This window comes from Mirounga leonina, unplaced genomic scaffold (assembly GCF_011800145.1).
Source record: "Mirounga leonina isolate KUSES-001 unplaced genomic scaffold, KU_Mleo_1.0 Mir_101595, whole genome shotgun sequence".
In the NCBI taxonomy this organism is placed as follows: Eukaryota; Metazoa; Chordata; class Mammalia; order Carnivora; family Phocidae; genus Mirounga; species Mirounga leonina.
The window spans coordinates 16,376,816-16,402,570 of record NW_023270158.1 but is presented as its reverse complement, the minus strand read 5'-3'; the positions used below and the strand labels follow the sequence as shown (position 1 = coordinate 16,402,570).

Sequence of the window (25,755 nt, the reverse complement as noted above, 5' to 3'; positions counted from 1 at the left end):
CCAGCCAGGTGCCCTGTGTTGTCACTATTTTTATTTTAGCCATTTAGACATGTATGTAGGAATATTTCATTGCAGTTTTAATTTGGATTTTGCTAGTGGCCAGTGACGCCGAACAATTTTTCATGTGTTTATTTGCCGTCTATATAAACTCTTCAGCGAAATGGCTTTTCATGTCTTTCATCTGTTTTCTAATTTGAATAGGTTGACAGTTGCGTTTGAGAAGTTTTTAATATATTAGATCATAGTCCTTTGTTGTGTTGTGCTTTGCAAATATTTTCTACCTTGTCTTTTCACCCCCTTCACAGGGTCTTTCACAGGGCAAAAGTTTTAAATTTTGGTAAGGTGGGATTAATCGTTTTTTGGGGGGATTTTTCCCTTTCATGGATCATGCTTTTGGTGTCAAGTCTAAGAATTCTTTGCCTAGGCTTAGATCCCAGAGACATTCTCCTGTTTTATATACTGGATAACGTTCCCTTTGACATGTACATCTGTGGTGCGTTTTTAATTAACTTTTGTATAAAGCGTGAAGTACAGGTTGAGGTTGATTTCTTGAATATGGATGTCCAATTGCTCTAGCACGATTTGATGGAAGGCTGCCTTGATTTGTGAACTGGAGTCAAGCTTAGCTCTTTCCCTGCTTCCGTGTCCAACCACCTTCCATGCCTCCTGGACAGCACCATCAGAATGTCCCACAAGCACCTCTGTCTTAACCTGCCCAAATGGAGCTCATCATTGTCCTTCTCTTCTCCCACCCCATCCTCAACATTTTCCCCTTACTAATTTCACTGTTCTTGTTAACGCTACCCTTCACCCAGTTGCCCAAGGCAGAAACGCAATTGCCCAAGTCATTATCCCAGAGTCCGCTTTTACCTTAAATCTAACATACTGATCTATCAGCAAGTCTTGTCAGCTCTGTCCCCAAGCCATCTCTCAGATCCATTCCCTTCTTCACCTTACCCCTGCCTTAAGAGTCTTGTGCCTCAAATGCGAGACAGCCTCCTAGTTTTTCTGGTTGATTTTGGTCTCGCGTTTTAGTCCCTTCTCCATAATGCAGCTCTAGTAATCCTCCAAAAATTCAGATCTGATGAGGTAACTGTCCTTATTTTAAACTCTTTCTGTTGTTTGCTGCTGCCCTAAGGCAGAAGTTCCAACAAGCCTTTTCGCCAGACCCTGGATTAACTCTCCAGCTTCAGGGGCAGCACCTAAGGTGCTGGATAAGCCTGACTTACCATAAATATTTATTGATTGACTAATAGGGTCTTAAATGTTGGATGAAGTAAGCTTCTCAATGTCAACAACCTAGATTCTGTTTTTAATAGTGCTCGTATCTGCTTTCTCCAAGTGTACACATTTATTGGAAGTGAAGCCTGTCCCAAGACCTGGTGTCTTCGGGTTACCCCATCACAGAATTAGGACAAGGACTTGGGTGTGGGAAGTTTATTTAGGATGTGATTCTCAGAAGCAGGAGAAAGAGAGCGAGAAAAACGAGACAACAAAGAAAGCAAGCTGTCCTCTGGAACTCATGAGAAGTATACAGAATAAAAGATCATGAGAAGCGTACAGAATAAAAGACATCTGAAAATAGGTAGCTGGAGCCTGAAAGGCAGAGTCGCAGCTTGTATGCACTTGCTCTTGACCCCCATTGGTTGGGGGTTGCTGCCAAAGCATGAACTCCCCTGTGGCTGTGATTGTCCACCCAGGATCCAGCACCCACGACATTGGGGGGAACCCCTGGGGCAGAAAACAGACTCGGGGCTTGCTTTTGGTGTGGGATGCTAGCTACACATGATGAGGTTGGGTTTGCCTGGAACTCTTCCCAGCTGATGACACCACGATCGGAGGTGGGCTGACACGTACGAGAGGTGTTTGCTACAAACCCCAAAGTACAGTGGGGCATCAGCAATGTCAGCCTTTCTTGTGCGTGTCGATAATAGAAGACCTGTTTATTTTTCTCCTCCTCCCTACACAGGAAAACAGTAACAATACGAGAATTCCAAGCAGGGTAGCAAGTGCTATAGGAGCTTAGCAGTTTACAAAATCTTTATTAAATCAGCCACCAAATGTGAACAGTTCTGATACGCCCAGAGCATTTGTATTCATAACTCATGGGGTTATTGGGAAGATCAAATGTGAAATAATCATTATAAAGCACTTCGCGCAGTGCCTGGCACAAAGCAAGCACTCAATAAGCGTTAATGTTTATACAATTATTGTTGTTGATGGTCAGAATTCCTCAGACCCACATCAGTGAATAGTAGGAAGTGGTCTGTCAGCAGGAACATGGAAACATTTTCATTACATAGAACTTAATGTCGCAGGGACAGTCATTAAAACAGGATGTAATTTTAGTCTTCTGGAAGACAGAAAATGCTAGGTTCTCCAGAAATGTTGAATCCTTCCCTGGGCATGTAGTCTAATTTTCAAAAATTAAGCTACATCATCTATAAAATGAAAATGAAATTGTACTGATCTTCATAAGAGGCCCAGGAAAATCTTAAGCACTATATAGACACATTTTAAATGGGGGGGGAAATGTTATTTTTCCATCAGACGTAATTAGAAATAAAGAAGCAAGGTCAGTCACAAAGTTCTGAGCTACACGGGAGGAAAGGAATAAGATTTTTCCCCAGTGTTTTTATGGCCGCCAAGTTGAACACATACTTATCCAATGAGCCCCAAAATGGAATACTGTTCTGCCCCAAAATGGAATACTGTTCTGCACCAACTATACTGACGGCAGTGACTCAGGGAGTAAATGATAAGATTCCATCCTTCGAAAGTGCTTTTAGGATTGGATTCTACTGAGTTTCATTTTGCTATTGGCCAATCACAAAAGAGGCTGCAGTAGGGAAAAGTGAACACATCGTGCTGCAGAGAGGTTGCTGCATAGAAAAGGAGGCGAGGACCCCCTAATTTAGAGAAATCGATGGAGAAAAAGGCAGTTATGCTGTAACGGAAGGCAACCATTAAATGCAGCAGTAAGAGGAGAGTGATGGCTTTGAATGGAAGACAAAGAATCAGGGAGAGATAGGAATAGACTAAAACACACACACAAATACAAAAGAGAAAATGCAATGATTATTATATAGCTTAAATGCAAACCATCACCATGAAGGTGAAAAGCTTCTAAAAGGAGTAAGTGAGTAGCAAATTGCAGTTCATCATCTTTACCCAAAGTCGGAGTCCCGAAAAACTTTTAAGCCATCTTGAGATCCTTTCACCTCTGCCCACTCCAGAGATTTCCCCTCCTACTTCATTTGCTCCTTTCAAGATCTCTGAGGGGGCGGGGAAGCCTACAGAATGGCCTTGTGCGCAGTGGCATTCTCTTCCCCTTCCAGTGAGTTCTACGTGGTTCAAAGCCACATTCGAGGGTCTTGGAGATACTGTTCTCCCCCTTCCTCTACTCCGGCCGTTCTGCTCCTGCACCTGCAGTTGCATATAGCCTGAGAAATCCGGGCCCTGCTCCAGCTCTCCAGGTAATACAGTGAGCATCTAAAGAAACTTGAGAAGCCCATGACTCGGTCCTTTGGCGAGTAAAACAATATTCAGAAAGCCTTTTGGTCATAGGCATTTGAAAAAAGAAAAGAGTCGTTTCCAGGAATCTTGCTCTGTTCAAAACCCAGTTTAGAGTTCTCTACTTCTTCAGAGTTCCTGCCAATAACTGATGAGCATGAAAGAGTTGGACAGCATACATTGCATAATGGGGATGGCCTTGGCCCCCCACATGTGTCACTGCTGTCCCCTATACAATAGAAGAGATGACCAAGACACCAAGCTCTCCAGCCAAGAGGCGAAAAATGTTTCAGGGCTGTGGCTGACTATTGATGGAAACTTGTTGGGAGAAAATGTCAGGCACCTTGTCCTAGACAGAGTGAAATGGGATAGCTGCCCAAGCCCTCATTTTAATACGGAGCCCATAATACAAATCTCTTAAAAGAATCTTTAAAAAAACAAAAAACAAAAAACACATAGAGGAGATCTGTTAGGGTCTGCCAACAATTAACACCTTTTTTTATTTGACATGCAACATTGTGTAAGTTTAGGATGTGTAACATATTGATTTGATACATTTATATCTCAGTCTGATGACCATAGTAGTGTTAGCTAACACGTAACGATCATTTGTGATAGTACTGGGAACAATTAAAATCGCTCTCTTACCAAGTTGAATATTTAGAATACAGTGTTGTCGTCTGTAATCACTGTACCGTGTATTAGGTCTCCAGGGCTCAGGTGTCTACTAGTTGCAAGTATGTACCCTTAAACATCATCTTTCCCATCCCCCTGTCCCCGTATGGAATACTTTTTAGACTTGAGAAAGAAGGAAATTCTGCCATTTACAACAACATGGATGGATCTTGAGGAAATTATGCCAAATGATATAAATCAGAGTGAGAGAAACAAATACCAGATGATATCTCTTCTATCTGGAATCTAAAAAAACTTAAAGCTAACACCCTTTCAAATGACCCAATCCCAGGTGCTCAGCAGCTTAGCTACAACATCCAAGTACCTCTTCCTTACGCAGAAACTCCTTTGAAGATCCAGCTCCCACTAATGATCCCCAGCAGCTCCAGTCAGTGCTGCTTTTCACAAATGAAGCTTTTCAAAAACTTGGAGTGGACAAATGTGGCTTTGATTTTTCAAAGAAATCTTTCTATTTAAAAAAAAAAAATACTGAAATGGGCATATTTCAGTCTTAAATGCACACACATTGAAATATTCTCAAGCCTGAGAGATTGGTTCAAATCAAATATTATACTCGTGTAAATGTGCTTTTTTCCTAATAGTTAGCAATGAGGAATGGGAAATGGGAAAGGGTGGGGTGTGCTGGGTAGGAGTACAGCCATGTTTGCACGAAGTCTCCTGATACAAAATAGAACCTAACGTTCATTGACGACCTTGTAGCAGCTGCTGTGCTCTATTCAATAACCACTGTTTCTCCATGCTGAGATTAGAGAAAATTCAGAGAATTAATGCAGCGGTTGGTAGAATCATTATGCTGTAGTGGGTATAATTCTACCCTCTCCCACCTTTTATGACATGTCTTTAGATTTAAGAAGGCGGAACACTTCGTACTTCTTGAACAACTTGTATACCTAGTTCTTAATAGTTATTGTCCCGAGTTCATTTATAACAACTTCTAGGCTCCGTGTGAATTTTCTCAAATATTTCTGTAGGTTTACCTTTATTGTAGAGTGTATTAGGTTGGACTCTTGGCTGTGGCAGAAAACTCACATTAGTCAAGAAAAAAAAAACAAAGGCCCCTCCGCATTCTCTGAGCATCCTCGGTGTCCCCAGTGGAACAGAGACAGAGCTACTCTCACCCAAGAGTTGAGAAATTTGGGGGGCCTGACTCTGAGTGGCTCAGATGGAGACGGAGTGCCCATCTAGGCTAAGAGAATGCTCTGACTGATGGACTGATTGGTGTTGTCGGTTGGGTCCTCTGCGGGGGGAGATGCCAAGACAGATTTATTGGAGAATAACTGTGAAGAAAAAGGGGAAGAAGCAGGATTGGGCAGAGGTAGCCATTAGATCACCATGCAGATTTTAGGAAGTCCATGCGAGCCCCACGGGGAGCTCCAGAGCCGAGATTGTCATTTAAAGGGATCCTGAAGTAGGCCGATCTGAGGATAGTCTCTATATGACTTGGGACTGTGAATTTTCCATCCCCACTATTAGAGTGATGGGACAGAGTGACGCAATGGAACTGAGGTCTCATTTCAAATATCAATATCATCATGTATGTATAAGAAGTAGAGAGTGAGGGTTAATACAGACCAGTGGTTCTCAACCAGAGGCAATTTTTGGCCCTCACATACATGGCAATGTCTGGAGACATTTTTGTTCACAACTGGTGAGGTGGTGCTATTGGCATCTAGAGCACAGAGGTCGGGGATGCTGCTGGACACCCCCGAATGCACTGGCTAGAACAACAAAGAATTATCTGGGCAAAAATGTTAATGCGCAAGTTGAGAAACGCTGCTCTTTAGATAAAGATACCTATGTGCAAGTATGTAGTAAGAGATGCCATGAAAACCTTTCCTCTCTGATAAATTCTTAATGATGACTGTTTTGTTCTTATTTGCATCTCTTGATACTTGTTACTGAGATTCTATCCAACTGTTTTAACTTTTGGACAGAAAGGCTAGATTGAATTAGTGAAATGTCTAAATCCTTGCTTTATGAAAAAATAGGTTTTTAAGACCAATATTAATTTGGGTTAACTCACATACGATTTATTTTCTAAGAAAGATTTATTTATTTGAGAGAGAGAGCACATGCCCATAGGGGGGGAGGGACAAAGGGAGAGGGAGAGAGAGAAACCCAAGCCGACTCAGTGCTGAACATGGAGCCTGACACAGGGCTGGATCCCATGACCCTGAGGTCACGACCCAAGCCAAAACCAAAAGCCAGACCCTCGACCAACTGTACAACCCAGGTGCCCCAACTTACATACCATTTAGTATGTAATGACCTTAAAGCCTGCATTGGTGACCAGAAGGGAAATCATCTGTGATTAACATATAAATTGCCTTATGAAAGTATTATTTTAAAATACTAGTTTGTTTCTGATCTGTTTAAATATCCTGGACTGGAGATTTGTTTACTCTGGAAGTTTACTCTGGTGTATTCTCTCTTTTGTACATATTACAGAGTTGGATGTCAGTGCCAGCTCAGATGGAAATATTGAAAGTTCCAAATTAGACTGAAATCTGGAAATTTACTGCAGTATGTCTTCTATGCAAGAACATAGTTTTCTTTGTGGGATTTCTACTAAAAAATAACACAACAAAAGCAAAGTTTTAGCACTATACGTTTTGAACCATCCAGTAGATGCTTTAGCCTTCAGGGAATTTAGCTCCAGAACTGCTGCTCGGAAAATAAAAAGACTGGTTAATGCCTGAAGGGATAAAAAGATCAGCTAACAAAAAAAAAAAAAAAAAAAGTTTTTTCCAAGATGTGAAATGTGTGTTCAATCCTAGATCAAGGACTAGATGCTCAAAGTTGTATGAATGAGGTTTAACATTACTTTAGAAAAGTCTAGAAGAAAGTTTGTCATCAGTGCAATAAAATCATGTTCAAGGAGGAACGGTAATGATATCAGCTCTTGCATAAAACCCACTATTTTTATCTAAACACAAAATCGTTGAATGCTTCATATCCAACCGTCTATATTCACATAGCCATGAAAAAATCAATTGTGACACAATGAAGAAAAGACAAGAAAACAAACCACTGTAATCACTATATTTTGAAAGCTCTTTGCAAATGTAAGATGCTTAAAAGAAGGGAGGAGAATGATGAATTGTTTGCTTACCAAAATAAAAGAAAAAATCAACAGTATAAGCAAAAGTATTTGAAGTCTCAGGAATCTTTAATCCATTAAGATGATGTCAGTAATAGCATATAAAATGCCTGTTCAAACACCGCTCCTCAGTGGATGTGAAATGCTAAGCTACATAGACTCTGGGTTGCTCTGGGTGTGTCACCTGAGTCGTGAAGCCTCCCGGATTGTTTTAGGCCTCACGGCTTTCTCACTTCTTATTGGTCAGTAACAAAGAGACCAGCACTTAAAGAGTTTGATTTGTCCCATGTGCGGTGTTCTTCCCACAAGACACCAGGAGTGTCTCATGTTCTGTCTTTGCCACTGCTCACACCATGAACACACAGTACCATGTACATAACAGCACTCGAGAATGCTTGTGGAGTAATTGGTTCTTGAACTCACCTCTCATGCTGTCCACTCTAGACTTGTTTAGGCTCTGCTAAAAGAGAGAAATCACTTAGCCGTCCCCAACTGGTCTGCCTGTGTATTGATGATAAGAGGCAAGATAGATACGGAACTTCCCCCAGCGATGTGTCTGCCAAATTCACCCACTCTGATTCTGCTCTGACCCACACCTTTTAACCCAAATAAGTGCCTGAGTAAACAGAAGCCATTTACTCAGTGCTTCTTTGTAGCAGATGCTGTTACATGCTTTACAGGTTGTCTTTTTTAGTCACATACAGTATTTCTGCCCAAGCCATAGTAGGGATCTTGTTAACGTCAGGACCAATGACATGAGGGGCTTTGAGAATTCACTCCCACCCCGTTTGTAATCTTTCCACCATTCCATCTAGTCTTTCTTCAACCCTTCTTGACTGACTGCTTTGGGTTATCCTATCAAGCTCTGCCCCAACACACCGGGGGCCCATCCTGATTCGTACACATATCCTTGTCACGTGGGATGAAAGCCTGGTCCCCTTACGTTAACCAGCTAGCATACGGCTCTTGTTTTGCTTCCTGGCAGCTTATCCTTTCTACACCTCTTCCGTGCTTCAGTTCATCCTAGAACACTGCTCTGACCATGGTATTTCTTTATTGAAAAAAATAATGTAAAATATGAAAATGTGACTAGTAGTTGCCACCAGGATGGGAAGAAAGATGGTGGTAAAGATATGGTAAAAGGGAGACTGGTTTTTAAAGATTTTTGTTTGTTTGTTTTTCTTGAATTTTGTTATCATGTGAATGCAGTAAAAGTAATGAAAATTTTAATAATTATTTTTAAAAATATTTTCATGCCTTCCCATAAATGACAAAGTCTCTGTTCTTAACACTGACAGACAAGTACTGCTGTGGTCTGACTCCCAGCTACATTTCCAGCCTTAGATTATTCATCCTTCCCTTTGTTTATATTCTACATCCAGGCCTTTACTAGTGCCAAAAAAAAAAAAAAAAAAATTGTTCATTCTGCTCTGACCACATGGAACCTTTCATCTGTTTTTGCCCATCAAATTCTTACCCAACTTTGAAGTCCTTGCTTAAAAGCAACTTCCTTCATTAATACCTTCTACACAATCACCCCAAGAGCTGTTAGGCTTCTTTTTTGGTTTGTTTTTTGTTTGTTGTTTGGTGGAGCCCAACATGGGGCTCGAGCTCACGACCCTGAGATCAAGACCTGAGCTGAGATCAAGAGTCAGACACTTAACCCAATGAGCCACCAGGTGCCCCTTAGGCTCCTTTTAGCACAGTTGCCAGGAAAAGGAGTGGGTCTCTCCTGAGGGCCAAGAAGTGGACTCTCCAGGCACACACTTTACAACATCCCATTATCTGTACATGAGTTTCCTCATCTGTAAAACAGTCCTAGGGGCACCTGGGTGGCTCAGTCAGCTGAGCCTCTGACTCTTGATTTTGGCTCAGGTCATGATCTCAGGGTTGTGGGATCAGGTGCCACATCAGGCTCCACACTCAGTGCAGCGTCTACGTGTCCCTCTCCCTCTGCTCCTCCTCCCACTTGTGCTCTCTCTCACTCGCTCTCTCGCTCTCTGACACTCAAATAAAATTTAAAAAAAAACATTAAAAAATGAAATGGTCCTAATGGAAGGACCTTCATCAATGGGTTGTTCATTCTTTTAAATATTTAATTGGCTGCCTACTATGAGACAGGTGCCAACCTGGATCCTGGGAATACAGAGGTGAATGAAATAGACGATGCCCAGCTCCCATCAAGTTTATTTTCTGATAGGAGAGGCTTAAATGCACAGTCTACCTATAAAGCCATTAACACAGCACTGGGAACATAGTGAATGCTCTATAAATGTCAGCTGTCATGACTATTGTCACTGTTGCTGGTATTCAGTACTTCTTTTTATAGATGAGGAAACTAAAGCCTATAGACACTTAGATGAGATGCGGAAGGTCAAGTAGCTAGTAAGAGATTCCAACTCTGGTCTTCCTGCCCCATAGAACTGGTGGCCTTTCCACTACACTGGTGACTCCAAAAATAGGCTCTACGGCAGAGTCCTTGGGGGAGCTTTACAGAAAGTACAGGTTCTCAAGCCCCAGTGGCAGATGGACTAGGTCAGAAATGCTGGAGACAAGCTAAGAATCTGTCTTTTAGAAATGTCTCAGATAGGGGCGCCTGGGTGGCTCAGTCGTTAAGCATCTGCCTTCGGCTCAGGTCATGATCCCAGGGTCCTGGGATCGAGCCCCACGTCGGGCTCCCTGCTCCGTGGGGAGCCTGCTTCTCCCTCTCCCGCTCCCCCTGCTTGTGTCTCTCTGTCAAATAAATAAATAAAATCTTTAAAAAAAAAAAAAAGAAATTTCTCAGGTAGTAGTGATACACGGTCAAATTGGAGAATGACTGGGGTACGTTAAAATCTTTCCCAAGCTACTGTGGGTGCCTATTTGTAAATATCTAATCCATAAATTCATGAAAAATAGGCTCCTTGTTTTCTTATTTATTTTTTTCTCCTTCCTCTCCTAGCAAAGTACCTTATAAGCACTCAATAAGTATTTGAGTAATTAATTGCTTCATTATTTAATTAAAATTGCTCTTAAAATGCAAATATTCACAGCTGTGATACTGGAAGCCTGTTATGAGCAATCATTGATCTTCCTAGGAATATTTATTAATCAACGAAGAACTGGGACTTGGGCAGGACACGCTAAACATCTGGGAATGGGACTGAGAAGGTCTCCCAACCAAATGTTAGCCACATTGTTGTGTAGCCCAGGGCCCTCTCTCACCTTGCCCGCACTTCATTGACAACTTCAGGGAAGATGCAAAAAAATGTGTTAATGAAACTCAAGAGATTGCAGCTCCTAGTTTCATTTCTTTTAAGTTGACACATGTATCTGGTTTGGGAAACTGGGGAAATCTTTTGTTTTGTTTTGTTTTTTGAAAAGAAAGCGAAAAAATCCTTTATTCTTATCACACCACGAACATGGAGTTCACTGTTATACGTTAAGATTATAAAGCAGGATCCCAAAATGCAGTGGCTGATTATTCACAGTAGACATATTAAGTCAAGAAGCTTATTTTTTCGCTCTTTGCTAAGGCACAAAGCCTGGGGCTATATGCATTTTTATTACACTTTACTGTCTTGGTTTCACTTGAGGATTAAAAAGAAAGTCAAGGTACAGTGCACATATCCTGATGGATTTTAGGATTTCTTGCTTTAGTGAAAGGAAGAATCTCATAAAATACTTCAGATTATTGCTCAAGGAAGTATACCTACTTCCATGATGACCTAAAAATTCAATCTTTTGTTTCTCCTATAAAAGATCACACTGTATTTGGGAATGTTTTTGCCTGTAGTTTTCTATACCATGTAAAGCCACATTTAAAAAAAATATATAGCTTTTAGATTTGAAGTGAAAATATCTACAATAGTTCAGGGAAGTCTTTAGGACTGTTCAAGGAGCTTATAAACCACCTCAGGGTTGGGGTGAAGGTATGGGCAAGGAGGAGGGGGTAGTGGGAGAGCGCTCAGCCTGAGGAGTGTAAAGAAGCCCCGGCAGGCAGCAAGACTGGAGACAGAGGGAGTGAGTAGATGTCCAGTTTAACTCCAGTTCTGACAAATCCACACCAAGAAACAATAGAAGGGCATTGCACCAGCCTCTGTGCTTTGTTAAAAAACATGAAGTGTACTTCCTTATTTAGCCTGTGCCTTGTTTTCTGATATGTAAAGGAGAGAGAAGCACCAACTGTTATAGGACTTGGAAGTGCAGTAGATGAGATCTTCCGGTTTATTGATTTGTAACCAACGTCCTGATACTGGTTTGGCAGCTCTGCATCAGTGAGCCCAGAGAAAGGCGCTTTTCAGTGGCTGGGAGGAGAGCTGGGAACTGGAAACAGGGGCTCCCGGCAGACAAAACTCTCTGATATGCGGTCAAATTGACTGTGAAGGGAGTCAAGGTCAGGGAGCTTTGGAAATGCTGCAGGTAGTGTGGGATGTAAGAGATGTGGATTTCCTTGGTTAAGGAGTGTTGTGTGCGTGTTTGAGCAAATTCTCCCTGCTGACCATTATTATCAAGGTGACTAGTAGAACAAACTGAAAAATCTACAAGTGTATCATTGCCCAAAATAGAATAGTTCCACCAGGAAACAAAAAATGTATAATTACTTGTGGTGTATCTTTTTTCATTTGTCTTCCTGATTTCATATTTCAGTATGAATTTGCTAACAGCTATATAAGTTGTCTTTTTTTCAGATGATACCAGTTCTGATATAGTCCCTTGATAATTATTTCAAATTGCCACTTCTGGTCCGTGGGAACACTCCCGTGTGCTAATACCAGGAGGGATAATTATGTAATTACCATGTGAGCCTTATGCTACTTGTGGCCCAAAACGCCCCTGGATAGGAATGCGACAGTGGCCCTGGGAAATTTCTGTGAGAATGATATCTTCCAAACGTGGAATAAATAAAAGCTCAAGAATAAACAGCAGAGGCTGATATGCAAACAATTTAATGTAATGGTGTTGCAAGGTACGAGCCACTTGACTTTAGTTCCTGCTGCAAATCATGACATACATTAAGAAAGCTTTTAAAAGGGACCCTATTTTTTAAAGACTTTTTATTTATTTATTTGACAGAGAGAGAGAGCATAAGCAGGCGGAGTAGCAGGCAGAGGGAAAGGGAGAAGCAGGCTCCCTGCCGAGCAAGGAGCCCCATGCGGGGCTTGATGCGGGGCTCGATGCGGGGCTCGATGCGGGGCTCGATGCGGGGCTCGATCCCAAGACCCTGGGATCATGACCTGAGCCGAAGGCAGTTGCTTAACCAACTGAGCCACCCAGGCGCCCCAAAAAGGGAACCTATTTTTTAAGATAAAATCTGCATCCAGTTATATCAGCCAAGCAGAGTAATTCAACTTTATCTCTTTGAGACCAAAAAAAAAAAGGCAGAAGAAACGCTTCCTATGATCTCTTCCCTTCCCATCACATTTTTTCCTCACAGTCTGTAGATGTAACCAAAACTAAAGATTTTGACAAATGAACCAGGATAGGAGGCTGATTGCTGCCTTTCTAAATTAAAATTAATGATACCCTGAAGGTACTTGGGTCTCTGAAGTCAACTTAATGTTGATATAACCTGACTCTATTATCACAGAATGAGGCAGTTGCATGAGCATGAGAACCAATAAACACACTTCCAAGGTGCACGTGAGAAATCAGTGAGGGGAAGGCTAAAGGCTTAACAATGGGCAGAGGACTTGGTGTTTGTCCTCCTGTGCTTTCCAGTGGATGGAGGAGTCCATCAGAATGAGGGGAATCATGTTCCCAGAGAGACCATGGGCTATGTGGGGGAGGAAATATAATTTTCCCTCTATCCTTCTAGGTTCTTGGCGGAGATCTCCTCTAATAAAAGACAGATGAGCAGGAGAAAAGCAAACAGAAGTTAAATAACATGTATACAAGGGAAAGACCCAGGAAAACTGAGTAACTCACCGAAATGGCTCAGACCACCACCTCTAATACCACTTGCAGCTAAAGACAAAAGAAAGATGTTGGGAGCTGGGGGGGAGGGTGGATCAGTTAGGGGAGGTTGTCAGAAAAAGCACAGTAAACAAGGGTAAGGTTCTTATGCAGATTTCAGTTTTGCTTTCTCCGTTGTTAAGGGTTTCTAGAGATTGAGTCGGTCTCTTCTTCCCAGGACAGAGCAGGAAACCCCCTTAAAATGCAGAGTTCCCTTATAAATGTAAATTTATCTTACAAAACATAACTTCTGCTGGTTTCAGGGCTTCTCCAGTGTCTGCTGTTTCTGAAAAACTAATGAGCTTAAATAATTCTTATGCCAAAGAGGCATGTTTGGGGGTGACAAGTTCTGCTGCCCTTCAGCCGGCTCTAGGCGAGGCTCCCACTGACATCACGCCTCCCCTGTCTGGCAGAGGCTCACAGCCCTTTCATTTTAGGCTCTGTTTGCCGCGGAGTCTGTGCACTCCTCCAGTAGGTTGTACAGAACACAGCTGGGGACGGCTGGTGGCCGGTGGAGAGGTGAATGGAGGAGAAAAGAAAGGGAAAACAGAGAATAAGAAAAGGAATCCAAGATTAAGAAAGAAGGGAATCAACACAGAAGTAAAAAATAGAAGGGGGAAAAAAAGCTATGGTAAGAAGATCATAAAGAGAAGAGGATGAATGATGGTCTCAGATGGCACCCATTAGCATCCATGCTATAAATCACCCCAAATCAACTAATAATTATGCTCCTACTCAGAGTGAGCACTCTGTTAGCCCTGGGTGCTTCCCCATGATCTATTCTGAAGTCAATCGCAAGAAACTCTTTTTCACTCAAAGGTGTCTCAGTGTCAAGAAAACACATAAATAAATGGAAGGAAAAGAGAACTCAGCCAGTCTTTGCATTCAACAAGCCTGGATGGTTTTGCCACCAAGCTGTACCTATCACAAGCTCTCATTCCAAACCTTGTCGGAGACCATTTTTTTCCCAGTCACAACTCAAAATAAATCAGAATTAGAACAATGGATTTTTACTGAAAAGGATTATAATTAGTTAAAAGGATTTTAACTGAAACTGTAATCTCAAGAGAGTTTCCAGGATAATGGTTGAGCATGTATTTATGAGTTTTACAAGTAAGGATTTGGAAGTAAGAAGGAATTATGAAGGCCTCCCCAACACAGACACATGCATACAAAAAACTGTACAAACTGCACAATTTCAGGAAAAAAAACCCTCACGAATAGACCGTAGAGAGTCATTTGTGTACATGTGTGTGGTTTATTCACTATCAGCACAAGGAGAGGGTTTTTGTTTTGGGGTTTTTTTACAGGCTCATCTGTGTCGGTGTGAAGTCTGGTTCTTACATGCCCATGGATATTTAGCAAAGGTCTAGACAAACTGAAAGGCAGAAAATGGAAATGTACATGCCCAGTTACATCTTTCCCCAAGACTGGAGTAAACATGATCAACGCACAAAGTGCCGGTTAGAACGCTTGGATGCTACGGAGAAATCACGTTGTTGAGCAATGTCTTTCTGCATCAGGACGGACCCCTTGGCTCTCCTTAAACCTCCAGTGAAGATGAAAACTTAAAAGTGATTAACAAGTCAAAAGAAAAAGTAGAAGCCCTTGAGAATTGAAAATAAAGTTGAGTAACATTTAAATTTAGATAAATTTTACTTGAATTCATTTCTTGGAACCACAATGTTATCATCTCTCGTTTTTCTTCTCTTTTTGACTTTAAGCAGTTTTGGGGGAAAAAATGAAATAAGGATGTCCTTCAGAACACACGGAGGGATGGACTGAGCTTTGGGAAATAGTCAAAGCTGAGAATAGAATGTGTTGTCGTCAATTTAGTTGAATGACTTGGTGTTCATTCCTTATTCCTAAAATTTTGCTCTCTGGTCTACCATAATCATATTGAGCACAGCGCCTAACAGATAACAGGAACTCAAAAAGTCTTTTCATTCATCACATTTATCAAATATTTATTGACCATCTCCTAGGTACTAGGCACTGTGCTAAACTATGAATAAGATAATCAAGGTCTGTATCTTCATGGGCAAGTAACTTGGCATTCTAGTAAGTATCTTTTGAATGAATGAAGAAACATTTCTTAAAGGCATGAAAGAAGGGAGGTCTCTGCAAACAGTGCACTGCCTACAGAACTCATCTGAAATGAGAAAGCAAAGGAGAATAATACATAGTCCTTGTAGCTCTTGAATATGATTGTTTAAAAATTAGAACAAAACAAACAGGAGGGAGATTTGGGCTCTTGCTTTGCCTTGCACATTATTACTTTAAAATTGTTTGAGTCTAGTATTGTAGGCCCAATAAATTGAAATGATTTTCTTTTTTAAACTTTGATCATCAAGAAGGAAGGAAAGAAAGGAGGGAGGGAGGGAGGGAGGTGGGTGGGGAAGGCAGGTCTTTGCAAAAACTGTGCCGAGAATCACACAACAGGGAATTCTTCATGCAAAATGCAGTTGTTCGGGTGACACTTCTTGAATAAACTGTACATTAATTCATTCAACTAATAATTAGAGTATCTGCTATATGCCAGGTACTGTGCTAGTCAGCAGGGATTGTAGTAGGGAAAGAAAGATGTGTCCCTGTCCTCACGGAGCGTATTAAAAAAAAAAAAAAAAAAAAAACCTTTTTCAATTTTCTCTGACATGCTTTACTGAGGAATACTGAAAACTAGATTATGAGTACTCAAGGAGCAGATGGTAGTTTTTTGCCCATCTGGGATAGTTCTAAAGAATAGACCCTTGTGTATCAGTAGATAAGGATTCTTCCAGTTCTAAGCTTCCGTGATCTATGATCTAATAGTAGAAACAGGATGTGTGCTTCCCCAAAAGATGTTATACTTGTATTTCTTTTTATAAAAGGAAACAGAGGTCAGGGCGCCTGGGGGGGGCTCAGTCAGTAAAGCAGCCAACTCTTCATTTCAGCTCAGGCCATGATCTTGGGGTCGTGGGATCGAGCCCCATGTCGGGCTTCATGCTCAGTGGGGAGTCTGAGTATTCGCTCTCCCTTTCCCTCTACCCCTCCCCCCCCAAAATAAATCTTTTTTTTTTTAAAAAAAAGGAAACAGAGGTATTGCCTGTTAATTCAGAAGAAAGTGAGTTCTTCCTATCTCTTTGAAGAATTCTAGTTCTACTCCTTTGGCTCTTCCTACCCTGCTCACCTTCTAATGCTCCATCCTACCCCTTTTAGTCTCACTTGCCTTGCCTTCCTTTAATGACTGAGACAAATTGCTCATCTCCAACTGGCTCTACACAACACCTCCAGTTAAAATCTCACTGTTAGGTCAAATGCATCGTGTTCCCTATGAATTCATCCAGCCATATGCCATCCCCCGCTCCTTTGGAATTTCCATCAGCAATATCCTTATCCTCCCAGTCTTCCACACTGGAAATACAAGAGTTCTGTTTGCTTCTTCCAAAATGAAGCTCCAACCCCAAAATTAATCAGTTCTTCCTTCTTTCAAAATACCTCCTCATCTGCACCTGCTCTCCCACTCCGGGCCACACAGTCTTAATTGCAACGCCTGTCGCCCCACACCTAGGTGATAACAACAGCCTCCAGGTCCCTCTTGAATCTGTGTCTCAGGCCTCGCTGACAGACTCAACTACCTAAACCTGCACTGCTTTCTCAAATCCTGAGTCCCTGCGCAGAAATCTTCCCTGGTTCCCTTGGCCTTGCCAGGGAAATCTCGAGCCTCAGAGTCTGGAATGCCTTGCTGTGGATCTCTGCTTCCAAGACACCTAGCTCACTGTACCTCACCATCCTCAGCAACAGCCGTGTTCTGCCCCAGGCCTTTCCTCGGCCTGTCCCTCCTCCTCACCTCCAAACCTCTATGTGGCCAAGGACCAGAGACTCTAGCGTCTGCTCCTTGCGTGTCTCTTTCGGGTTTAACAACTGCTTGTCAGACGAACAGAGAAATAACCGAGTAAAGAAGGAATTATGCCAGAATGCAAGGGCTAGCGTATCATTTGTAGCTTTTGCTCCCTAGTCTGTATGTGGTACTTGATATTGGTTCAAAACACAGCCAGTTAGAAAGGTCCGATGCATGGCGCTTATTGTTGCAGAAGTTTATCAAATTTCATTTCCTTGCCTAATTGCTCACAGAATAAAGTGCCTTTGTTCTTTGGTAGCTACACTGTGCCTTCGAAGTTTTTCTCTTTCTGAAAACGATGTCTTTGTTTATTCACCTGTGCATTCAATCCAAAGATAATCTGTGAAAAGAAATATTTTATGCTTAATTCTTTAGTTATGTTAAGACTGTTGCCTGAATTTTTCATTTCATTTCGTGATAACATTTTTAATTTCAGTCTCTCTCATGCGTTTTCTTAACTTTGAGTTATAGGGATGGGAATTCACTTCTGTCTCCTTTTCATTTCTTGACATTTTTGGGTGTACACTGGAAACTACCTCTGGAGGTCTCCTTATATAAGAAGAAAGCGCCCTTCAGAGATGAGTGGCCTCTGATGGACTCAGACGCTGCCTCCACCTGGTCGCTCTGAATCTACCAACATCACTGCCAGGGGACAGGGCCTATGACACGGTCACGCTCCTTTATCACATGTTCCCCTTGGGATTTCTTTCTGGGGACATGAAAAGATCTCTGATTACTGTCCACTCCCCAGTGGCCTCCTCATCCTGTCTTCCCCACCCCCAAACGTTCACAATCATCTCTTGATTAATTTGTTCATGAAATGACCCATTCTGCATTTAGAAACAATTATGTATTCCAAACATTCATTTGCATGTGTTCTCTATAATCTTATGGCATCACCTTCTTCATGACCAGGAACTGACCTTGCATTAGGTCATAAAATATACCAACGACTAAACTTTCATAGATGTGGACACCAGATTTGTTCTGCGTTCGATAAATGGGAAGGCCAGCTGCAGATTAAATATGGATAAAATACTTGCCTTTCAACTTTAGTCCTTAAAATAGCAGTTAAGACCAAGAGCCAGAATGAATTTGAATCCTGGCTCTGACAATTTGCTATTTAAAGTTAGTCAAATTTTGTTGTTTTTTAACCTCTCATGTTTTAGTTCCTACATCAGTGAAGTGGGCAGATACTATGGCTTCTTACCACTGAGTTACTGTGAAACTTAAATAAGTTAATTCATATTGCCATTAACGGAGTACTTAATAAATACTAACCATTTTGGGGGGCGACTGGGGGCCGCAGCCGGTTGAGCATCTGACTCTTGGTTTCATCCCAGGTCATGATCTCAGATCAAGCCCTTCATCGGGCTCCACTGTCAGCGGGGAGTCTGCTTGAGATTCTCTCCCTCTCTCTCTGCCCCTCCTCCCACTCATGCACACACTCTGTCTCTCTCAAATAAATAAATCTTAAATATATATATTAGCCATTTTTTGTTTCGCATGTATTGCCTTGCCTGCAATAACCTATTCCTCTCCATATGTTAATCGTAAAGCAACAAAACAGTGGTTGCTAACATTCATTGAGTAATCACCATGTGAAAGAAAGCAGGCCAAACACTTCACATGTCTTAGCTATTTCCCACAACAATTCTATGAGGTACGTCATATTGTTGTCCCATTTTACAGATAAGGAAAGTTAACGTTAGAACGATATACCCAGGGGCATTCAGCATGCAGTCAGTGTCAGTACACATTCTGGTTTATTCTCCCAGATCTGTCTATGTCTGTCAGTCACACATACACATTGGTTTGCTCAACTAGTCATTAAACCTTTGTTACCACTTACAGTGTGCAGGGTTCACAGCATCCTGCCAGGGGGAGCGTAGGGGAAGAGAGGTAAGCAAGAAATGGTCCCGGCTATCAAGGAATCCACAGTGCATTGTAGGAGATACCCATGTCCTTGCAACTAAAACAGATGGTGCGATGGAAGTGCTCCGAGTAGAAACTATGTGCTGTGAGGATGTTGAGGAAGCAATCACTTCTAACCCTGGGGGACTGGAAGGGGGGGCGTATAAACATAGAAAAGACTTGAACTGGGAGAGAAGGGAGAGAAGAGCACTCTAGAGAGGAGGAGCAGCAAGAACAAGTCAGACAAGTGTTACATTGGATGCAATGTGGCGGGACGGGCAGGTTGAGTTTGGCCAGTAATGCAGGGTCATACGACTGGAAAGGGAGTTTTGGTGTGTTCTTCATGCTTTTGTGTGCGTAACAGTGAAGCAAATCCTGCCTTTTTTGGAACTCCACATGCTTTGCAAAATATTTGGTCCCAGCAAAGATGGGCAAGGCTAGAAGAAGATGAAAAAAGAAGATTGTTCTCGATCTATGTCAGGCCCTTGACTCCATACTGCAAGGTCGGAGTCAGCTTTAGACCAGACTACCTGAGCCAGATTTCTGATCCATTTAATACCTGTTTTATCTCTTGGGAATTACCCACACCATAGGAGCAAACCCACTCGAGCTCTGCTGGCTCTGGGCAAGAGCTGACCAACCCTTGTTTAGCATGGGCCTTTCAGAACCAAATTAAGATCCAGATTTATGGGGCGCCTGGGTGGCTCAGTTGGTTGGGCGACTGCCTTCGGCTCAGGTCATGATCCTGGAGTCCTGGGATCGAGTCCCGCATCGGGCTCCCTGCTCGGCAGGGAGTCTGCTTCTCCCTCTGACCTTCTTCCCTCTCATGCTCTCTGTCTCTCATTCTCTCTCAAATAAATAAATAAAATCTTTAAAAAAAAAAAAAAAAGATCCAGATTTATGGAGCCTACAGGCCTGGGGCCACCATTAATATCCAGTTGGCAGAATGCCAGATGGCAAAGTGTACCATTTCGCCTGTAAAATTCTTCCTTTTTCCCCCACCCAGAATGGAATTCACTAAGCTATCAGGACACTGTCAATGTATTACAGAAAAACCTAATAGGAAAAAAAGAGTGGTACTTTTTATTTCATGCCACCTAAAGATACACTTTTCAATACTTTTCAAGTCTACTAAAAATTGCAATCTGAAATTTTCTTTTTTCTCATTTTCTCCCTTACATTTAAGCCTTGCCTCTACTTCTTTGATATTTGAGTATTAATCAACTATTGGTTACTTGTTAATTATCACTCAGTGATCCATCAATCATCAATAGGATTCCAAAAAACATGAGTCAAAAACAACAGATTAAGACAAAATATATGCCCTTTCTGAGCTCCTTTAGCCATCACATATAACAGGGAATGACAATCTCCCTAACCTTTGCATGAAAGATTTAGTTTGCATTTTTGATGGTACTCATTGGAGCAGTAGTTCATTTGTGTCTGCCAATGAGTAGAGTGTGAAAAAAAAATCTCATAACATTATCAAGAAAGCAGATCTTTTTTGTTTGGCCTCAATTTGATAAAAATGGGTCTCAGAGGCCATCTATGGTAAGCGGATATTAAAACCAGGGTTATAAATTGTTGCTTTAGTGTTCCAGCTTTTGAGGCCCGAAAGATCTTACCAAAAAGGGTACATTGTTTTAATTGCTCCTCATTATATGTGATGAGAGAACATCATTTCTCTCCTCTTCCTCCCAGGTGGCCGTTGAGGACCGCATCAGGCAGCTGCACGAAGCCCACAGGGACTTTGGGCCAGCATCCCAGCACTTCCTTTCCAGTAAGTTGCTGTCACCTTCCATTGCTTAATGTCTTCATTGCTTCTTGGTAGTGAAGAATTAAGAGTTGAATTATGATCATCTCTGCCAAGTGCACTAGAGGCATAAATCATCCTGAAATACAACGTGGGGGGAGAATCCAGGGCATTGGGAGAGGAGGTCCGATTAGATCATTTTGTCCAGTCTTCAGCTAACACATAATTGTTTCCTGCAATGTGTTCTCAAGTGCTAACTTTGGTAATATTTTTGTATCTTTAGTTCTGCTTATAGCAGTTCACTTCATAAACTGATAATTATGATACCATCTAATTATGATGGGATCATTCAATACGTGTTACTGGGACTCTATAATTCTTTATGTAATTCATTAAATACTTCCTGCCTCCAAGTTGGAAGCTCAGCCTATTGGATTTCCTCTCCCTAACCATTCTTACTGCTCTTTTATCCTTGATCACTCTTCATTCTTTTACTTCAGCTTTACTCTTTTATTAATTATATTTGTGTCATTAATTATTAATATATATTATTGATAAGTATTACATATTTTATAATAAACACTAAGGAACAGCCTTAGTTAATGGAGGGTTTACTATTGGAACATCCTATTAATGTAACAGTACATATTAAATTGTCAAGCTCCTGTTGTCCTCTGATTGATGTTATTAATTTCTACCACTCTTTGATTACAAAAGTGTGGATTTGGGGGTTTCTTCTATTTAAAAAGCCATATTTCTACCACATGGAGTTAACATGTGCTAACATTTTGGCATATTTCTTGTCATACATGAGTATGTATGAGGGCCTCACCATCATTTTAAGGCAATTACTTTGTGCCTGACAATGTTACAAATATGAACTAATTTAATCCTCATAGCACCCTCTGAGGTAGATACGTTATTATACCCATTTTAAAGATGGGGAAATTGAGGCACACAGTCACACACAGATTGACTGACAGCCAGGATTCAAACCCAGCTTGGTTCCAGAGCCTGTTCTAGCCACTACACTGGACTGTCATTTACTTGATTTATGTATCTTATAGACAGGAAGTAATTCTGTATGATTTCCCTTCACTCTCCTGCCACCTTCTTTTATTGTCATTTTCTCATCCTTTCCTTTGTTTTCCATTTCCCATAGGTTAAGAAAAAGATCTTTACTCACTTTTTATTTTTTTTAAGATGTATTTATTTGAGAGAAGAGAGTAAGAGCACACGTGCACAGTAGGGACGAACTGAGGGAGAGGGAGAGAAAATCTCAAACAGACTCCATGCCGAGCGTGGGGCCTGACGTGAGGCTTGATCCCATGACCCTACAATCGTGACCTGAGCCAAAACCAAGGGTCAAACGCTACTGCACACCACCCAGGCACCCCCTTTGCTCGCATTTTAAAGTATTTGACTAGATGCTTTCATGTATCTCCAATTGGCTCTTGTCTTTTAGAAAAAAATTCCTAGGAGGTGATAGTCCTTTTTGTTATACATTGACAGTGTATTAAGTAAGAAATTGTCTTACATTCTTGACGGGGTCTAACCTTACTATCTGCATGCAGTCGTTATTTGGACATGCTTAGGATGGGCCAAAAGAAGGGGGGCAGGTGAAAGCAGTGTATGCAATCAAGTGGATTGTGGCTTCTAGGAATGCCTCTAAGATAATGACGAGGCCTGAGGATTTTGTTTTCTGTACTTGTCCAAATCTCTGGTCTGCTTAAGTCACCTCAGTGACTGCCACTCTATTTGATCTCATTGAAATTAAATGTGATAACATATTTTTAAGTGACTCATAAGCCGTAAACAAAAATATCACTCTTATGAATATTAGTTACTCCTCAGATGCCAGGTGTATTCATTCATCTTTTATTCTCTCTGCTTGCCCCACCCAAATTCCCATGTCTTCCCCATTAAAACTTCTTTTCAGAAAATGATGTTATTTAACCCAGGTGACAGGTAAAGTTTAATGTGTACTTCTCCTGGGTTATTTGCATTTTAATAGGGTGAAAAGCCATAAGTCTGAGGAATGACTCTGTTGGTAGAACATCAGCCATAATCTCTGAGTTGTGAGGGAAGAACTTGGAAGGGCCAGGTGGAGCATGTTTACACCTTTTAAACAATATCACACCGGTGCCCACTTCCAGAAAGGTCAGGCTAGTAGACACGGATGCTCATAATAACACTCATTTACCTGCTTAAATGGAGCCAGCCCCAGGAGTCACCAGTTTCTTACTCATGTGGAATATTGATATATGCTTTGAAGCTTTGCTTATGGATATCAAAAAATACCAATTTGGTGTAAGGGATATTTGAGAAATAGGACAGTGAGACTAAAGACTGAATGAAGACTGTTTCTTTGTGTTGTCCTTTTTTTAAATTACAGAGGTAATATATGCCACTCAAGGAAATTTTGGAAAGCAGAGAATACAAACAGAGAAAAAAATTACCCATAATCCCACCACTCAGAGATAACCACTACAAAAAATGTGCTTCATATACTTTCTGTCTTTCTCTCAGGGGCCGTGTGTATGTGTGTGAATTCAGATTCCCTTCTTTTAAACCAAACAGGAATAAAATCACATTACCATTTTATGACCTCTTTTTTCCCTTAGAACTGTAATAAAAATATTTTTATGTTTAAATATTCCTCTACAGAGTAATTTTTTAAATGGCTGGGTAGTATTCTCATCTCTGGCTGTACCAGATTTACCAACACAATTCTGAATTAAAGTCATTTCAAATCTTTCACTATTATATCCAGCTTTGTGACTAACATCCTTTGTACACCTTTATAAACATCTCCTAGTCTTTCTACAAGATAAACGCCTAAACACACAACCACTCTGTTAAAGGACGTTTCCATTTGTATGGCTTCTGATATGTACCGCCACATGGACCTCTAGAAATCTCCAGAATTTGGGTGCCCCATCAAAACCACATTTGAGGCAGGGCATCTCTGAAGTCACTTACTTGCTGTTAAATTGTGTTCTGTGAAAGCAAAACAGTTTTTCCCCTAAAACAAACAAAAATATGTTTGAAAAAAATACCACTGAGGCCATATCAAATGATTTTGAATTGATAGATATCTAGTAATTTACCTCCAGGTTACTAGGAATAATAATGGGATGATTTCTGAGGCTTAGAAATTACAAAGAGAAGTAAAGATGAGCACTAACTGCCCCCGCAAACATGCTCACTCTCTCTCTCCTTCTCCCTCTCTCTCTTTCTCTCTTTCACATACACTTTGAAAATTACATTACCAGCTGTCTTTGTTTTTTTATCAGTAGAGAGAGGCAGCCTTTTACTAAATAAAAGTATTCACTGTTTCTTCTTGGTGGCCCAATCTCTACTTGTTAAAGAAGTGGTTCCTTTTATCTTAGATCTGAGAGAAATGAGAAGAGAAAAACATTGTAAAATATGACCCTTATCCATTGCTAGACACTTGCTTGCCTTTAATTCTAACTGTAGTATTCTACCACTTTTTTTAAGATTTTATTTTTAAGTAACCTCTACACCCAGTGTGGGGCTCAAACTCATGACCCTGAAATCAAGAGTCACATGCTCCATAGACATAGACTGAGCCAGGAAGGCACCCCAATAATCTACCACTTCTTTTTTTAAGATTTTATATATTTATTTATTTGAGAGAGAGAGCACATGCAGGGGGAGAAGGAGAGGGGGAGGGAGAGGGGGAGGGAGAGGGGAGGGAAAGAATCCCAAGCAAATCCGGGGCTGAGCACAGAGCCCAAAGCCAAACTTGTCACAGGGCTCGATCCCACGCCCCTGAGATCATGGCCTGAGCCAAAACCAAAAGTCAGACACTCAACTGCCTAAGCCACCCAGGCACCCCTCTACCACTTCTAATTGACTTCAGTAACTTAAACCAAGAAAAGGGAGAATTTGGTAATAGTGTGATTTTTAAAAATTATATAAATTTTTATATATGTATAGTGTATTATGTTTACACACAATTTTGAATCACACAGTTAGCATTTATACATGTATTAAAATATATAGTGGGGGGGGACCTGGGTGGCTCAGATGGTTAAGCCTCTGCCTGTGGCTCAGGTCATGATCTCCAGGTCCTGGGATCAAGCCCCACATCGGGCTCCCAGCTCAGCGGGGAGTCTACTTCTCCTTCTCCCTCTGCCTCTCCCTCTGCTTATGCTCTGTCTCTCTCTCTCAAATGAATAAATAAAATCTTTTAAAAAAGAATATATAGTAGGAAGGTACAGTGTCCATGTCTTCCTATGTCAATGATCAAGAAAGTACTATAGTATTTATTGGCATAGTAGTCTGAAAATTGTCCATTTAAAATTATCTTCACGAATTTATCTTCAAAAACAAAAAAGAGCCTGAGATCTTTTTTGCGTCAATTTTCTCAGTTCTCTGAGCTTCTAGTTTAAGTTTTACTTCACCAAGGATAACTATATATTTGAATAAAGGTAGAACTCTGTAAGAGTGAGAACTTAGAGCTGTCTTAATGGTTTACCAGTTCTACAAAATCTTACCATTTGCAACGACATGGATGGAGCTAGAGAGTATTATGCTAAGTAAAATAAGTCAGTCAGAGAAAGACAAATACATACCATTTAAGAAACAAAACAGATGAGCAAAGGGAAAAAGAGAGAGAGAAGCAAACCAGGAAACAGTTAACTGTAGAGAACATACTGATGGTTACCAGAGGGGAGGTGGGTGGGAGAATGGGGGAAATAGGTGATGGGGATTAAGGAAGGCACTTGTTGCGATGAGCATCAGGTGATGTCTGGAGGTGCTGAATCACTATATTGTACACCTGGAACTACTTTAACACTGTGTATTAACTAACTGGAATTTAAATAAAAACTTAAAATATTTTACCAGTTCTAGAATTCCCCCAAAGTAGCATTTCCCAAGCCATATTCCTCAGAACATTAATGTTCTATATGATGTTAATAACTCTTCCTTGAAAAA

General features: G+C 41.1%; 1 protein-coding gene across 9 annotated transcripts in view; it reads left to right on the top strand.

Moving 5' to 3' along the window:
• Nucleotides 1-25,755, top strand: part of DMD (dystrophin) — a 1,717,438-nt gene that overhangs the window by 1,467,991 nt on the left and 223,692 nt on the right. For all 9 annotated transcript variants that reach the window (XM_035001266.1, XM_035001277.1, XM_035001248.1 and 6 more), the window contains one exon: nt 20,739-20,817. In XM_035001266.1, coding sequence (XP_034857157.1) covers nt 20,739-20,817 — 79 coding nt within the window. The remainder of the gene's footprint in view (nt 1-20,738; nt 20,818-25,755) is intronic.